The 19166-nt window shown below is 35.5% G+C and overlaps 1 protein-coding gene across 1 annotated transcript; it reads right to left on the bottom strand.

Annotated features, from left to right (window-relative positions):
* Positions 1-11622: 11622 nt before the first annotated feature.
* LOC119574373 (probable serine/threonine-protein kinase DDB_G0281745) lies at positions 11623-13481 on the bottom strand (the record flags this gene model as incomplete). Its single annotated transcript, XM_037921582.1, is given in 6 exon segments — positions 11623-11876; positions 12090-12161; positions 12164-12287; positions 12645-12782; positions 12907-13050; positions 13398-13481. Coding segments are annotated over 6 exon segments (741 nt in total), but the record flags the coding sequence as incomplete, so codon positions are not given.
* Positions 13482-19166: the final 5685 nt, after the last annotated feature.

Here is a 19166-nt window from a genome sequence, read left to right as displayed (position 1 = left end):
TGGGAATGCTGATCTCTCTCTCTCTATCTATCTCTCTCCCAGTGTCTCTCTCTCTCTCCCCTGTCCCTTATAGTAGATGATGGTTGGGCATCTCCTATTTGGGATATGGTGTCTTATCTCTTGGAGAGTGGTTGTTGTGGGTGTGAGTGCCCACCAGATATGGCTGGGTGCTGGAGGTGAAGTTGGAGATCAACGGAGAACTGCGAATTTCTTATCGTTGCTGCGGCTGTCGTTGTGTTCTGCTGGAGATCAGCGGAATGCTGATCTCATTTCCAGATTCTGCGTTAAGTACACGGAGTGCGGTGTAAGCGCGAAGGGATGAGCGGGAGCCCGATGTCCAATGGAGCGCAGAATGGCCTGTGGACCTGATGTGACCCAAAACCTGGGAAAAAACTATGCCAAACTTCAGGTTGCGGGGTGTGCTGCTACAATACTGAAGCTCGTCTGAAAGGAACAGAGTAACATTAAAAGGGACTTAGGTCTAAGATGGGCATTCTAGCTGGTTGTGGCCATTGTAAAAAAAAAACCTATGCTAACTTTAAGGTCCAGCATTTCCTCACTGCATGTAAAAACCGGCTCACACACAATTTATCTTGTTGATCCAGTGACGCCACAGTAAAGGGTATTCCCGGGGTACACACAAACACCAAAGTATTCATCTGTATGTTCAGTAAGATAGAGCCCAGGCAACTATGCTTGGTGATGCACATGATGGTATATAGGGGGCTACAACGCTTCACCTTGTATGTTTATGGTAGCATGAGCTTGGTAGACATCCATATCTCACACAGATAATTTCTTACTTGACACAATAAATCTGCATATGGCCAATCAACAGTCATCAAAAACATTGTCATCACGGTTGCAGGAATTGCAGCACTAATAGTTGACTACTCTTTTCCTTATTCCATGATATTTTACATATTAAAACAAAAACAGCCACCTTATACACAGCCTAGTATAGATGGAATGAAATTTGAAGTCTTATGACCTTCACTGGTTCAGCTTCTTTTGTCCACCATGATTAACTATTACAGATTTCTTGGCTTTAATATACTTGTTGATAATGTCTATTGTCCTGTCATAGCCAAGCTATAATTACAATTGGATTCATTTGATATCCCCGTTGCTTACTTTATCCATTACAATCTGTCAGATTATATATGATGATCCTTGATTTTGTCTAATTTTCTCTCAATGCTGGAAGAAGTACACATCATGGGTGCCCTAGACATTTTGAGGTTTTACAATACTCTCTCACTTACCACTAATTATGGGTTGTGACAGAAATGCTATAGAAATGTCTTTGAATGTTCTTTTCTATGCAGATGGAAAGCCACATTTTATCATGTAGGACAGACTAAGCATTGGGAGCTCCGCATAAACGATGTATGCTCTATTTGCTGATTATATGCAGAGGATCTTTGTCTCCATTGTGTGGGGGGTTAGGAGTGGCAGCCACCCATGGAGGCACAGGGGGCACAGACCCCTGCATTTGATGAGAAACAGGATCAATTTCTGTAAAGATTCCGGTTAATTTATCCCACAATTTCTCTGGTACCATGATTACCTCCTGTGCTATTCAAGGCCAAGATTGTGATGGTTTGTGGAGGGGGGCTGGGTAACTGCCGACATATATGTAGTAAGTCCTACAGGATGAGAAGAATCCAGTGATACCATTATCATAGTGATCAATATAAGAAGGTATTTTAAACAATTACCCACTCCTCTTCTGGGACTTTACATAGATTCTACTGTTGTATAATAGATATTCTGTGAGGTATAATAGAGTGGAATTTTGAAATGATACCTAACACATATTATTATTGACACGTGAGTGTTTCTGAAGATCTCTGTATGTTCAAATTGAATCTAGCCTCATGCCAATTGCAAACAAAGCAAAAGCTACTGTATTGGCCTCCAATTGTTGGGAGGGCAGATAACATGCAGGGATATGTGGGGTAAAAGGGAATGATCAAAGTAAACCTTCAGTAATTGAGCTACTGTGATATACTTCCATAGTAATTTGGGGACTGCCCTCTGAACTCCCATACAGAGGGGGCTGCATTCCCCAACCCCCTTCCCATCATGTGTGTTATGACATGGTAGACCCTAGGGAACTATTGCTATGGTTATGCCACATGGTATATGAGGGAGCTTTTACCCCAAACCACCTTTCAAAGTCGACACAAATCTTCATCTCAATATGTTCTGGCAAGACTGAGCCAGGGACAAATATTTGGATTTTGACTCGATAATTTCATACTTGACTTGTAAATTCAGACTGCCAGCTTGGCAAGTCATTCAGGATCCTCAGTCATTGCTGTTGTGGGAAATTGTGACCACTATCTGCTGCTCTTTTTCATATGACCAAATTTTTTCAATATTAAAGGTGGAACAGATTTCCACAACACCATATAAACAAACAAGCAATGATGGAGGAATGAATTTGAATTGCAACTGACTTACCTTGAGTCCAGGCTTCTATTGTCCACATGATTATCGTAGAGCAACTGAAAATTGTAAGTTTACACCTCATACTACCCTGATTTTTAGTTTCAAAGGATAATTTGTAGAAAGAAAAAGTATTCTTAGAGTGTTATGTTATCTGGTCGAATGGCAAGCATCAGATCTCTTTAGTTTTCAGAGTAGGGTGTCATTTCCAATAATAACAACAAGAGTAACTGTAAAGGAAACATATTATATTCTTCTTAGGCTTATTACAGCCATTTTTTGGTTAGATCTGACATAGAGTTATGAGTGCTATGTGTAATCTTTAGAGTATGGATCGCATTTACTCTAGGAACAAATTGACGAAAGATACTTTTGTAGTGGACAAAAAAGTGCAGGTTGTCGGTAACAAGTAAGAATCAAGCAGACACAGAGTAAGCCACAAATAAAGGGAAAAAGATCATGAAAAGCACTACTTACAGCCTGAGTCCACTCAGTGCTCCTGAGTTTCAAACCTACCAAGGGAAAGAAATGTGTGCTGCGGAACTTTGAGGGAGGATCCCCCCCATCGGACCCTCTCTTGGGCGTGAACCGTAGGGCATACCCCATTCACCAACCCACTTATCGATTGTGAATAAATTTCCTGATTTAGAGTTGGAAACTGATTTCATGGTGAGTGTGTCCGGTACTGTGAAGAATTACTGCCAATGCACTTCACACCATGGCATTTCCTTTACAAATTTTTTTGTTATTTGCCTCAGTCACTGCTAGCTTAATTCATTGAATTTAATCAACTATCATTATTTTCAACCTTTATAACGCTCTGATTCATGGATAGATTCCATAGTGATGTAATTGTTCAGAATACACGCCTGACCATGACCGCTGCTGGTACCTCAATATTAGGTGGTGGGCACAAAAAAGTTATTAGGGATAATATATGATAATATATAAGTATATAAGATAGGCCACTCTGATATCTAATGCAGGGGGTGCTCCTCTTGTGACCCACCACGAAAAATTAAGAATCCTCCTTGTATCACAGTAGGTTGGCTTACTGCATCCAATAATGTGGGTTAATACAAAGGAAATGCGCTATAAACACTGAATTTAGCTTATAGGGGGGCTCCCTTCAACCCTCTTGGGGGGAGTCCAACCCCTGGTTCCTACTCTGGAAGACAGTCCCATAGGATTATATAATTTAGTGTAGGTTCGTGATTTCCTGTTATCTGTTATACCTGCTGTATCCATGTGTAGGATGGCTGGTATTCCAGGCAGGGGGTAAGGATAGTATCAGCGGATAGGATTTATTCTGTTATATTATATCCAGCAATTTCCCTAGTAACATACATGGCCCTCCCCAACTTTTTGGCCCAGTTTTGAGGGTAATAGAGAGTGCATCCATGGCTTAACTCCTCATATAGGTGTAGGGACAGGAGTGAGAGGGAATACAGTGGTACCATTATTGTCATGATCAGGCATGTGTAGGTATTTATTCTAAACTTTTACCCATAACATTTCAAATGTGCCAAGTCTCAAGTAACAAAAATTAAAGTACTAGTTTGAACATTGATGATAATTTCATGGCAAAATTTGGTAAGATTCCTTGTGTATAGCTGTAAAAAAGGTCATATAGAAACAATATAAGCTTCATGTATGGAAAAAGTTGTGATAACAAGATTCTTGTGTTTATGTTTCTTGCATCGAGAGCAGCAGGTGGTTACTCATATTTTACTCAAAACATTTTTCAAAATAGCAATGTCAGTGTTTAATTTTCATGCATAGGGCACTAATTAGCACATATTCAACATATGCAGTGCGTTGCTGGAGGTGGGGAAAGGATTGTAGGTGCAAGTGGATTCTTTGATAAGAATTCCATTTTGGAGGTATGTTAGGATTTGCTGCGAGTACTAACGGCATAGAAGACCATGTAATAGTGGACTTCTAGATCTCAAAGGACGGGTGATTTTATATTCCAAGAATTACCGTGGCCCTGAAATGGATGATGGTAAGGATATCTACCACAATTGTTAGTCCTAAGTCCTCCTTCCCCAGAATGGTATGTTATAAAGCACTTGTTATGGTAGAATGTTCCTTGGGACATATTTTTCAGATGAATAATCATGTGGAACATATAGTTCCAAAAATATAAAAGTAAATTTTTCTCATAAGTTATATATATAAAAAATCACAATATGTTTCCACTTGTTTCAGCATTTCCTGACTAGCAGTTATAAATGTTCTTTACAGAACAGGCTGTCATTTATTTCAAAAGGTTTGAAATCACACAACAACAAAAAAAGTCACTAGGAGAGCTGATTGAGCTTTTTACAATGACAGCAGCTTCTTAGCTTACTTACTATAAAGCTATTCTTATTAGGAATGTGCTTGAATTGTTATTCTCTTTAGTTTCTGTTGTTCCTGTGCCAAAAGTTATTTTATTTCCAACCAAAATTTTTAGATTTCAACATTTTGGTTTAATCCATTTTACAGTGAGTCTGTTGTGTGACTAAGTTGCATAGTTGTTTATATCCCAAATTGGCTTTATGTGTCATATCTCAAAGCATTTTCTTCAGGACCAAATCTTTTTGACATCTTGACAGTTTTGGGCAAATCATGCAAAACAAAGCAGTCCAACTTCAAAGAGCAAAAAGTAATATTCAAACCTTTTCCCATATTTCTAAAACAGTAGTAGAATTACCTGAAAGAGGCCTAACATTTTCCAAATGTCAATTTATTGCGTCAGTGAGAGCAGCCATCGGTGTATGGACACAGAGTGCCTAATGGACATCAGCAGAAAGTACTGAATGTTTATCATATTTTAGTGATTTTTTATTTTTAAGATTATCGAAAAATGCTAGCAACAAAAATGTATTTGCTTCAAATTTTCTAAAGTTACAAAAAACTATTGTGGACCTGTAAAACACTTGCTTTTCGTTATTATTAATAAAAAAATGCAAAAGGGACCAAGACTAATTGTCGGTCATTGTGAAAAAAATGTTCCCTCATGATTATTTAGAAATAGCCCATTCTGAATATTCTTTGAATTCTATACATTGTAATCTCGCAGAGAATGGCACAAGCTCAATTCAGCAGCATCAGCACGCAGCAGCAGCAGCAGACAGCAGCAGCAGCAGCAGCAACCAACACAGCAACAGCAGCAGCAGCAGCAGCAGCAACAGCAGCAGCAAAAAGTCAGCCAACACACTGACTTGGTTCCTGACAGTGGGGGAAGAATTAAGGATGTAGTCTTACTTTGATTCATAGAAATTTGACTTGTATTTGTCGTCACTATTTATATTCTTGCATCCTGTCACTATATTATTCTTGATCATTTGCAAACATGCATGGAACTAACAGGCGTTTTCTCATATAGATCATTATGCTCTTATAAATGAAATATGTTAATGAACGAAGTAAATTGAAAATTTATATAATAATATTTATTTAAATTATTTAAACTTCTGTCCTTTCACCTATATGCTAAGAAAGATAAATGTTTGGTAAAGGGTGAACAGATATTTTCTGGATTTTGCCAGTAGCACGGATATAGTCCAATTGTTTGTATTAATTTCAGGGACTAACAATTGTGAAGCCTATGTATATGTCAATGTTGCACGTTTCTTTGGCAAAAAAGAGAGAGGAAGGATGGGCACACACATGAATGGACAGTTACGTCAAACCGTAACAATGACGGACATGTCTACGTATATGTGAAAAAAGGTAGGAGAACATGCATTATATATTGTGTAACTTGATGTACTATAGAAGTATTGTTTTATACCGAAAAGCATAATCTATAATAGCGGTTACATATAAAAAAAGATTATGAATCTCCCACAGGTCCATTTAAGCTACATGAGACTAATGCCAACAGAAACTGTGCTGTTGGCCAAAGCGCCATACGAAGTCACAGAGAACAAGGATGGGGAGAGTTTGAGATTGTATAAAAAATCTTTTTCCATGATCAAAATGCAGAGACCAAGTTAGTGATTTTTTCTCCTTTTTTATTATCATTAGTTTTAATATCATTGTAATTTGTTAGAGTTTAATTTTGTATTCTTGATAAGATTTAGTTTCTACTGTTATTCTATTGAAATTTTAGTTTCAATTTATCCGACATAGATGTTAAATTAATATATCATTCCCTAATGTTAGGATGAACAGTTAAGAAGTAATGTTCCAGATCAAATGATAGTAAATATTTAATCCTCATAGCATTGGGATATAATAAAGAATTATAAAATAACAAAAATGTCATAAGTTTAGGGAAGGAATATCTATACACACTTACACACTCTATCTTGATCAAAAATGCTAAATGTAAAGCCTTCAGGTAACCAATATATCACATTCTGAAGCTGTTCCAGTTCTCCTCCTGGCACTACCCACCTGTCGTGTCCAGTGATTTCAAAGAAAAAAAAAACCACTGTGTCTGAATTTTACGAGGAGCTCATCTTCCAGGACCCCTCTGCTATGATGAGACAGCTGCTAACCAATACCCGGCAACTGACTTTGGGAATACACCGACGATAATGACTGTGAGTTTGGAGCAAAAGGGACTATGGATTATGGAGTTTGTTACTTTTCATGTTTACTCCAGATTAAATGTTTACAATACTTTTCTAAAATATCATCAACTGCCGGGATAGCTTTGATTAGGAAAATATTATCAGTGAGCAGTGCTCCAGAAAAAAAGGATTATTTTTATTATAGGTTTAGGTGTGCTAAATTAATTTTGTAACTTTCATACTTTCAGTTGAGGACAAGAAGGAGAAGACAATCAAACAACTTATTAAATGCCAAAGAAAAAAATAGCGAATGAAATTAGGACCTGCAGAAAAGATCAAACTGCCAAAAGACACGATTGCAAAAGTTCCAAAGAGGAAAATTAAACAAGTCCACACATCAGAAATGTCTGTCGGATGTATCAGACGAACATGAACTTCTTTTCTCTTGTTTAGGGAATAAATATGATTGTCTTTCTGTTTGTATAAGAATACATTTGAAAAAATAGTGATGTTCCTTTGATTCATCAAATTTAATTAAATATCTTGGAAATTAACTGGAACTCACACTCTGCATAAGCAGAGCCTGATGTCTCACCTGTAGTTTTTTTGTGAATTGTTACATTACAGATGGCCTCCACATGGTGCATAGCCACCAAGGAGTCTGTCAGTAGGACCATGCCTGATTTCCCCGTTTCTCTGAGTTGCATGAAAATGTGTTTTTATTCTAATACTACAAATATGATGTTATTATTTATTTGATATTATGATTATAAACCCAAATTGGCATGGATACATGGCATGCTCACTGTAATATAAGTTTATTTAATTTGTATTTACACAAAGATGGCTCTACTGTCCTTAGTCACCAAAGAGTCAGTTATTAAATCGTACCTGTCTCACTTGTTTACCCTTGTCCTTGACTTTTGGAAAGGGTCTTTGTATTATTTCATGTCCTAAATGTTACCAAGATTTTAATTAAAATTTAATAGATCCCAAACAATGATAAACAATAATAACAGTATTGATAGCAATCTGTATAAAAGAAAAACACATTTTCTCTCACAAGTAAGGAATGGGAAATCAGATCAGTCCTTGCGGCTGAGTACATGTGGAGCCATTGTATGTAAACAAAATTCACAAAAAACTACAGGAGACAGAATAAAATTACTGGTGGGTAGGGTTTAAATTTGGTATTAAAATATATTAACATTAAACACAATATAAACAAAGAAAGCTTTCCAAAAATCAAGGAAAAGGGTAAATAGATTGGTGGACTAATAACTGACCCCTGGTGACTAAACATGTAGAGCAATATATGTTGAAAAACAATAGATGGAGTTATATACAGTGAGACATGGCATGCATTCTTGCATCCGTGCCGATTAAGTTAAAGGATAACTCACCAAAAACTTTAAGTAAAGGAAAATCATGCAATCTAGTATTCCATTACAATCTAAAGGAATCATAAAAAGCAGCAATCAAGGAAACCTAGATTTTTTATACAGATAATAGAAAATTCCAGGAAGAAAATGTAATAGAGGGATATATTATTTAGTAAAATTGTATATAATGTTAGTCATAATGCAAAGTGATTTTTTCTCTGTAAGTGTTTTCATAGCACTTGTGACATAGTATAATAGTCTCATAAATGTATAAAATTACCTTGTTTCAGAATAGCAAATAAAAAAAATGGATGAAGTCATAAGGTTGATAGGAATTTACAGGACACATCTGTCAAAAGATAGATCTGAACTGGCTAAATCAAAAGCAATTAGACATACGACTATTATCTTCTTGTTTTTGAGGACTACCAAAACAAAAATCAGTTTTAGTCTAATCCAAGAGTTTTTCTGCCTAGGAAACCAATACCAGAAATGCTCTATTTATGAAATAAAAAGATAAGGGTAAAAAGATATTCAGTTATCCAATTTTCTCAGAGGGAAAGGACAGAAAAAATTTTTAAACATTTTGGGAAAAAAAAAAAAAAAGTTATTTGAGAACTGCATTATAGGAACTGGATAACTAACACTTTGAGAAATAAATTTGAACATTGTTATAAAGAGGATTTGAAACAAAATATTTCCTTAATAGTAAATTAATGACTCCCCATAGGATGAAATAATAGATTATAAGGAAAAAGGTATTCAAATAAGTGTAATTCTAGTTTATTGCAACAGCATTTATTATACACTATACTTCTTTGCATATATGATGTATATGTAATCCACATCACAAAAAGTCAGCAATTAATCTGGAAAGAGAGATGAATAGGAATAGCTAAAATTACCAAAATTTGATCAAAGGATGTGATAATGCTAAATAATGAAAATGAGAGTATTTGGTGTATATATATATATTAATATATATATATATATTATATATATTATATAATATATATATCTATATAGATATATAGATATATACATATATACATAATATACATATATAGTATAATATATATAGATGCCATATATATATACTATATAATAGGCTATGTATATATAGACGTATGATATATAAGGTATATATATATATGGTATCGATATATGTATATATGTAGTAGGTATAATATTATATATGATACATGATATTATATATATATATGATATAGATACCTCCTATATATATATATATAGATTATTATATATATATATAATATATATATATTTATATATATTATAGTATATATATATCTATATATATATATATATATATATTTATATATATATATATATATTATATAATATACATAGCTACATCTAATATATACATATATATATAGACAGATAGATATACATATATATAATATATATTAATATATATAATATATATGAACCACCATATATATATATTTCATTATTACATTATCACATCCTTTGATCAAATTTTGGTAATTTTAGCTATTCCTATTCATCTCTCTTTCCAGATTAATTGCTGACTTTTTGTGATGTGGATTACATATACATCATATATGCAAAGAAGTATAGTGTATAATAAATGCTGTTGCAATAAACTAGAATTACACTTATTTGAATACCTTTTTCCTTATAATCTATTATTTCATCCTATGGGGAATCATTAATTTACTATTAAGGAAATATTTTGTTTCAAATCCTCTTTATAGCAATGTTCAAATTTATTTCTCAAAGTGTTAAGTTATCCATTTCCTATGAACGCAGTTCTCAAAATAACTTTTTTCCAATTATTTTCTGTCCTTTCCCTCTGAGAAAATTGGATAACTGAATATCTTCTTACCCTTATCTTTTTATTTCATAAATAGAGCATTTATGGTATTGGTTTCCTAGGCAGAAAAACTCTTGGATTAGACTTAAAAACTGATTTTTGTTTTGGTAGTCCTCAAAACAAGAAGATAATAGTCGTATGTCTAATTGCTTTTGATTTAGCCAGTTCAGATCTATCTTTTGACAGATGTGTCCTGTAAATTCCTATCAACCTTATGACTTCATCCATTTTTTTTATTTGCTATTCTGAAACAAGGTAATTTTATACATTTATGAGACTATTATACTATGTCACAAGTGCTATGAAAACACTTACAGAGAAAAAATCACTTTGCATTATGACTAACATTATATACAATTTTACTAAATAATATATCCCTCTATTACATTTTCTTCCTGGAATTTTCTATTATCTGTATAAAAAATCTAGGGTTACCTTGATTGCTGCTTTTTAATGATTCATTAGATTGTAATGGAATACTAGATTGCATGATTTCTTTACTTAAAGTTTGGTGATTTATCTTTAACTTAATCGGCACGGATGGCAAGAATGCATGCCATGCTCACTGTATTATAACTCCATCTATTGTTTTTACACATAGATGGCTCTACAAGTGTTTAGTCACCAAGGGGTCAGTTATTAGTCCCATCAATCTTATTTACCCTTTTCCTTGATTTTTGGAAAGCTTCATTTGTATTATATTGTGTTTAATGTTAATAATATTTTAATACCAATGTAACCCAACCACCACTAATTTATATTCTGTCTCCTGTAGTTTTTTGTGAATTTTGTTACATACAAATGGCTCCACATGTACTCAGCCGGCAAGGACTGATCCTGATTTCCCCATTCCTTAACTTGGAGAGAAAATGTGTTTTTCTTTTTAATACAATTGATATCAATACTGTTATTATTGTTATCATTGTTGGGATTATTAAATTTTTATTAAAGTCTTGGTAACATTTATGACAATGAAATAATACAAAGACCCTTTCCAAAAGTCAAGGACAAGGGTAAACAAGTGAGACAGGTACGATTAATAACTGACTCTTTGGTGACTAAGGACATGTAGAGCCATCTTTGTGTAAATACAATAAATAAACTTATATTACAGTGAGCATGGCATGTATCCATGCCAATTTGGGTTAATAATCATAATATCAAATAGAATAATAACTATCAATATTTGTAGTATTAGAATGAAAAACACATTTTCATGCAAACTCAGGAAACGGGGAAATCAGGCATGGTCACTACTGACAGACTCCTTGGTGGCTATGCACATGTGGAGCCATCTGTATGTAACAAAATTCACAAAAAAAACTACAGGGGACATAAGGCTCTGCTTAATGCAGAGTGTGAGTTCCAGTTAATTCCAAGGAATATTTCATTAAATTTGATGAATCAAAGGAACATCACTATTTTTTCAAATGTATTCTTATACAAAAAGAAAGAAAATCATATTTATTCCCTAAACAAGAGAAAAGAAAGTTCATGTTAGTCCTGATACATCCACAGACATTTCTGAGTGTGACTTGTTAATTTCCTCTTTGAACTTGGCAATCGTGTCTTTGGCAAGTTTGATCTTTTCTCGCAGGTCCATAATTTCATTCGCTATTTTTTCTTTGGCATTTAATAAGTTTTTGATTGTCTTCTCCCTCTTGTCCTCAACTGAAAGTATGAAAGTACAAAATTAATTTAGCACACCTAAACCTTTATAATAAAATAATCCTTTTTTTTCTGGAGCAACTGCTCACTGATAATATTTTCTAATCAAAGCTACCAGTTAGTGATATTTTAGAAAATATGTGTAAACTATTTATCTGGAGTAAAACATGGAAAGTAACAAAACTCCAATAAGCATAGTCTTTGCTCAAAACTCACAGTCAGTATCGTGGGTGTATTCTCCAAGAGTCAGTTGCCGGGTATTGGTTAGCAGCTGTCTCATCATAGCAGAGGGTCCTGGAAGATGAGCTCCTCGTAAAATTCAGAACACGAGTGGTTCTTGAAATCACTGGACACGACAGGTGGTGTAGTGCCAGGAGGAGACTGGAACAGCTTCAGAATGTGATATATGGTTACCTGAAAGGCATTTACATTTAGCACTTTTTGATCAAGATATAGTGTGTAAAGTTGTATAGATATTCCTTCCCTAAACTTATGAAATTTTGTTATTTTATAATTCATTATTATATCCAATGCTATGAGGATTAAATATTTAACTATCATTTGATCTGGAACATTACTTCTTAACTGTTCATCCTAACATTAGGGAATGAATATATATAATTTAAACATCTATGTCTGAAAAAGTGAAACTAAAATGTTAAATAGAATAACAGTAGAAACTAAATCTTATCAAGAATAAAAAATAAACCTCTAACAATTACAAGATATTAAAACTAATGATAATAAAAAAGAGAGAAAAAAATCACTAACTGGTCTCTCATTTGGATCATGGAAAAAGATTTTGATAACAATCTCAAACTCTCCCCATCCTGTCTCTGTGACTTCGTATGGCGGCTTTGTCAACACACAGTTCTGGTTGGCATAGGTCTCATGTAGCTTAAAATGGACCTGTGGGAAGATTCATAATACTTTTTATATGTAACATCTATTATAGATTATGCTTTTCTGTATAAAACAAATACTTCTATAGTAGCATCAAGTTACACAATATATAATTCATGTTCTCCATTACCTTTTTCACATACGTAGACATGTCCTCATTGTTATACGGTTTGACGTAAACTGTCCATTCATTTGTGTGCCCATCCTCCTCTCTCTTTTTGCCAAAGAAACGTGCAACATTGCCATATACGATAGGCTTCACAATTGTTAGGCCCTGAAATTAATACAAAACAATTGGACTATATCCAGTGATACTGGCAAAATCCAGAAAATAATCTGTTCACCCTTTACCAAACATTTATCTTTCTTTAGCATATAGGTGAAAGGACAAGGAAGTTTAAATAATTAAATAAATATTAATTATATAAATTTTCAATTTACTTCAGTTCATTAACATATTTCATTTATAAGAGCATATTATCTATATGAGAAAACAGCTGTTAGTTCCATGCACTGTTTGCAAAATGATGCAAGAATAAGAATAGTGACAGGATGCAAGAATAAGAAATAGTGACAGAAAATACAAGTAAAATTTCTATGAATCAAAGTAAGACTACATACCTTAATTCTTCCCCCACTGTCAGGACCAAAGTCAGTTGTTGGCTGCACTTTTTGCTGCTGCTGTTGCTGCTGCTGCTGCTGCTGCTGTTGCTGTTGTTGTTGCTGCTGCTGCTGCTGCTGCTGCTGCTGCTGCTGCTGCTGATGCTGCTGAATCTGAGCTTGTGCCATGCTGACGAGATACAAATGTATGAGAATCAAAGATATTCAGGAAATGGGCTATGTCTAATAATCTGAGGGAAACATTTTTTTCACAATGACCGACAATAGTCCTTGGTCCTTTTGCATTTTTATTAATTAATAACGAAAAGCAAAGTGTTACAGGTACCAAAATAGTTTGTAACTTTAGAAAATTTGAAGCAAATACAGTTTTTGCTAGCATTTTTCCATAATCTTAAAAATAAAAATCACATAAAATATGATACATTCAAGTATCTTTCTGCCTGATGTCATTAGCACTCTGTGTCCATACACCAGATGGCTGCTCTCACTGAACGCATAATTGAACATTTGGAAAATGTTAGGCTCTTTCAGGTAATTCTACTAACTGTTAAGAAATAATGGGAAAAGGTTTGAAATATTACTTTGCTCTTTGAAGTGGACTGCTTTGTTTTGCATGATTTGCCCAAAACTGTCAAGATGTGAAAAGATTGGTCCTGAAGAAAATGCATTTGAATATGACACATAAAGCCAATTTGATATAAACAACTATGCAACTTAGTCACACAACAGACTCACTGTAAAATGGATTAAAAACAAAATGTTGAAATCTAAAAATTTGGTTGGAAAGAAAATAACTTTTGGACAGGAACAACAGAAACTAAAGAGAATAACAAAAATTCAATCACATTCCTAATAAGAATAGCTTTAATAGTAAGTAAGCTAAGAAGCTGCTGTCATTTGTAAAAGCTCAATCAGACTCTCCTATGATTTTTTTGTGTGTGTGATTCAAACCTTTTTGAAATAAATGAGCAGCCTGTTCTGTAAAGAACATTTATAACTGCTAGTCGAGGAAATGCTGAAACAAGTGGAAACATATTGTGATTTTTTATATATATACTTATGAGAAAATTACTTTTATATTTTGGGAACTATAATGTTCAACATGATTATTCATCTGAAAAATATGTCCCAAGGGAACATTCTACCATAACAAGTGCTTTATAACAATAACATTCTGGGGAAGGAGGACATTAGGACTAACAATTGTGTAGATAACCTTACCATCACCATTCAGGGCCACGGTAATTCTTGAATATAAAATCACACTCATTTGAGATGAGAAGTCCAACTATTACCATGGCTTCTATGCCTTTAGTACTCCAGCAAATCCTAACATACCTCCAAAAATGGAATTCTTATGAAAGAATCCACTTGCACCCTAATCCTTTCCCCCAACCTCCAGCAACGCACTGCATATGTGTGATATGTGCTAAATTAGTGCCCTATGCATGAAAATTAACACTGAGATTGCTATTTTGAAAAATGTTTGAGTAAAATATGAGTAACCACTGCTGCTCTCGATGCAAAAGAACATAAACACAAAATCTTGTTATCACATTTTTCATACATGAAGCTATATTTTTCTTATATGAAATTTTTTACAGCTAAACAAGGAATCTTTACCAAATTTGCCATGAAAATTAGCATCAATTTTCAAACTAGTACTTTAATTTTTGTTACTTGAGACTTGCACATTGAAATGGTTATGGGTAAAAGTTTAGAATACCTACACATGCCTGATCATGACAATAATGGTACCACTGTATTCCTCTCACCCTGTCCTACCCCTATATGAGGAGTTAAGCCATGGAATGCCCTCTCTATTACCCCTCAAACTTGGCCCAAAAGTTGGGGAGGGCATGTATGTTACTAGGGAAATTGCTGGATATAATATAACAGAAATAAACATATCCCTGAGACTATCCTTACCCCTGTCCTGGAATACCAAGCATCCTCCATGGATTACAGCAGGATAACAGATAACAGGAAATCAAGACATACACTAAATTATATAATCCATGGGACTTGTCTTCCAGAGTAGGAACCAGGGGTTGGAATCCCCCCAAGAGGGTTGAAGGGAGCCCCCTGATAAGATAATTCAGTGTTTATAGCGCATTTCCTTTTGTATTACACCCCACATATTGGATGCAGTAGCCAACCTACTGTGAATACAAGGAGGATTCTTAATTTTTCGTGGTGGGTCACAAGAGGAGCAGCCCCCTGCATTAGATATCAGAGTGGCCTTATCTTATATACCTTATATATTTATCATATATTATCCCTAATAACTTTTTTGCCCACCACTACTATTGAGGTACCAGCACTGTCATGGTCAGGCGTGTATTCTGAACAATTATCAGGCTATGGAATCTATTGCCATGATCAGAGCGTTATAAAGGTTGAACAATAATATAATTGTTAAATTCAATGAATTAAAGCTAGCAGTGTACATGAGGCAAATAACAAAAATTTGTAAAGGAAATGCCATGGTGTGAATGCATTGGCAAGTAATTCTTCACAGTACAGACACACTCACCATGAAACAGTTTCCAACTCTAAATCAGGAAATTTATTCAACAATCTAAGTTGTTGTGAATGGGGATGCCCTACGGTCACAGCCCAAGAAGAGGGTCAATGGGGGGATCCACCCCTCAAAGTCCCCAGCACACATTGTCTTTCCCTTGGTATGTTGAAACTCAGGAGCACTGAGTGGACTCAGGCTGTAAGTAGTGCTTTTCATGATCTTTTTCCTTTATTTGTGGCATTACTCTGTGTCTGCTGATTCTTACTTGTACCGACAACTGCAACTTTTTTGTCCACTACAAAAGTATCTTCGTCAATTTGTCCTAGAGTAATGCATCCATACTCTAAAGATTAACACATAGCATCAGAACTCTATTGTCAGAATCTAACCAAAAATGGCTGTAATTAAGCATAAGAAAGAATATAATATGTTACTTACAGTTACTCTGTTGTTATTATTGGAAATGACACCTAACTCTGAAACTAAAGAATCTGATCTTGCCATTCGACAGAACATAACACTCTAAGAAACTTTTCTTCTACAGAATTTCCTTTGGAAACTAAAAATAAGGGTAGTAATGAGGATGTAAAACTTACAATTTTCAGTTGCTCTAGATAATCATGTGACAATAGAAGCTGGACTCAAGGGAAGTCAGTTGCAATTCAAATCAGTTCCTCCATTATTGCTTGTTTGTTTATATGGTGTTAGGAAATCTGTTCCACCTTTAATTTGAAAAATTTGGTAATAATGAAAAAGAGCAGCAGATAGTGGTCACAATTCCCACCAACAGCAATGACGAGGATCCTGATGACTTGCAAGCTGGCATTCTGAATTTACAAGTCAAGGTATGAAATTATCAGTACAAAATCCAAATATTTGTCCTGGCTCAGTCTTGCCAGAACATATGAGATGAAGATTTTGTAGACCTTTGAAAGGTGGTTTGGGGGTAAAGCTCCCCATATACCAATGTGCATAACCATAGCATAGTTCCCTAGGGTCTACCATGTCAGAACACATGAGGGGAAGGGGGTTGGGGGAATGCAGCCCCCTCTGTATGGGAGTTCAGAGGTCAAAGTCCCCAAATTACTATGAATGTATATCACAGTAGCTCAATTACTGAAAGGTTTACTTTGATCATTCACTTTTACCCCACAATATCCCTGATGTTTATCATGCCCTCCCCAACAATTGGAGCCAATACAGTAGCTTTGCTTTGTTTGCAATTGGAATGAGTGCTAGATTCATTTGAAACATACAGAGATCTTTCAGAAACACTCACATTTTCAATAATAAATATGTGTTAGGTATCATTTCAAAATTTACCACTCTATTATACCTCACAGAATATCTATATACAACAAGTAAATCTATGTAAATTACCAGAGAAGAGTGGGTAATTGTTTAAAATACCTTCGTATATTGAATCACTATGATAATGGTATCACTGGATTCTTCTCATCCTGTAGGCTACTACATATATGTCGGACATTTACCCAGCCCCCCTCCCCAAACCATCACAATCTTGGCCTTGATAGCACAGGAGGGTATCAATGGTACCAGAGAAATTGTGGGATAAATTAACCGGAATTTACAGAGAATTGATCTGTTTCTCATCAAATGCAGGGGGCTGTGCCCCCTGTGACCTCCCTATGGGTGGCTGCCACTCCCTAACCCCCCACACAATGGAAGACAAAGAATCCTCTGCATATAATCAGCAAAATAGAGCATACATCTGTTATGCAGGAGCTCCCAATGCTGAGTCTGTCCTACAATGATAAATGTGAGCTTTCCATCTGATAGAAAATAACATTCAAAGACATTTCTATAGCATTTTCTTCACAAACCAATAATTAGGGTAGTAGAGAGGATGTAAAACTCAAAATTTCTAGGCACCCCATGATGTGTACTCTTCCAGCATTGAGAGAAAATTGAGCAAAATCAAGGATGCATCTATATAATCTGACAGGATTGTAATGGATAAAGTAAGCAAGGGATATCAAATGACCCAATTGGAATTATACTTGGCTATGACATGACAATAGACATTAGCAACAAGTATATTAAAGCCAATAAAATCTGTAATAGTTAATCATGTGACAAAAGAAGCTGGACCCAAGTGAAGTCAGAAGGAACTTCAAATCAATCCATCATAACTAGGCTGTGTTAAGGTGCTGTTTTGTTTTAATATGTAAAATATCATGGAAATAAGGAAAAAGAGTGGCAAATAGTGGCTGCAATTCCTGCCAAACATGATGACAAGGTTTTTGATGACTTGTTGATTGGCCATTGCAGATTTATTGGTCAAGGTAAGAAATTATCTGTGTGAGATATGGATGTCTACCCAAGCTCAATGCTACCATAAACATACAAGGTGAAAGCTTTGTAGCCCCCTATATACCATCAATGTGCATCACCAAAGCATAGTTGCCTGGGCTCTATCTTACTGGAACATACAAGATGAAGACTTGTGTTTGTGTGTACCCCTGGAATACCCTTTACTGTGGCGTCACTGGATCAACAGATAAGATTGTGTGTGAGCCGTTTTACATGCCAGTTAGAAATGCTGGACCTTAAAGTTAGCATAGGGTTTTTTTTTACAATGGCCAGCACCAGCTAGAGATGCCCCAATCTTAGAACCTAAGTCCCAATTTAATGTTAATCTGTTCCTTCAGGACGAGCTTCAGTATTGTAGCAGCACGACCCCGCAACCTGAAGTTTGGCATAGTTTCCCAGGTTGGGTCACATCAGGTCCACAGCCATGTCTGCGCTCATGGACACGGGCTCCCCTCATTCCCTGCGCGCTTACACAGCACTCGTGTACTTAAGCCGCAGAATCTGGAAATGAGATCAGCATTCCCTGATCATCCAGCAGAACACAACGACAGCAGCAGCAACATAAGAAATGCGCAGTCTCCGTTGATCTCCAACTTCACCTTCAGCACCCAGCCATATCTGTGGGCACTCACACCCACAACAAACACTCTCCAAAGAGATAAGACACCAGTAGCCCAAATAGTAGATGCCCAACCATCATCTACTATAAGGGACAGGGAGAGAGAGAGAGACACTGGGAGAGAGATAGATAGAGAGAGAGAGATCAGCTTTCCTCAGATCCTCCAGCAGAACACGACAACAGCAGCAGCAACACACGGGCTGCCCAGTCCTTATCCGACTGGGGACCTGCTGGCTCCCCCATTGATCTCCGACTTCACCATCAGCACCCAGCCTACCTGTGGGATCTCCAC

This window comes from Penaeus monodon, chromosome 6 (genome assembly GCF_015228065.2).
Source record: "Penaeus monodon isolate SGIC_2016 chromosome 6, NSTDA_Pmon_1, whole genome shotgun sequence".
In the NCBI taxonomy this organism is placed as follows: domain Eukaryota; kingdom Metazoa; phylum Arthropoda; class Malacostraca; order Decapoda; family Penaeidae; genus Penaeus; species Penaeus monodon.
The sequence above is the reverse complement of the archived record's forward strand: the minus strand, read 5'-3'. Positions and strand labels throughout refer to the sequence as shown.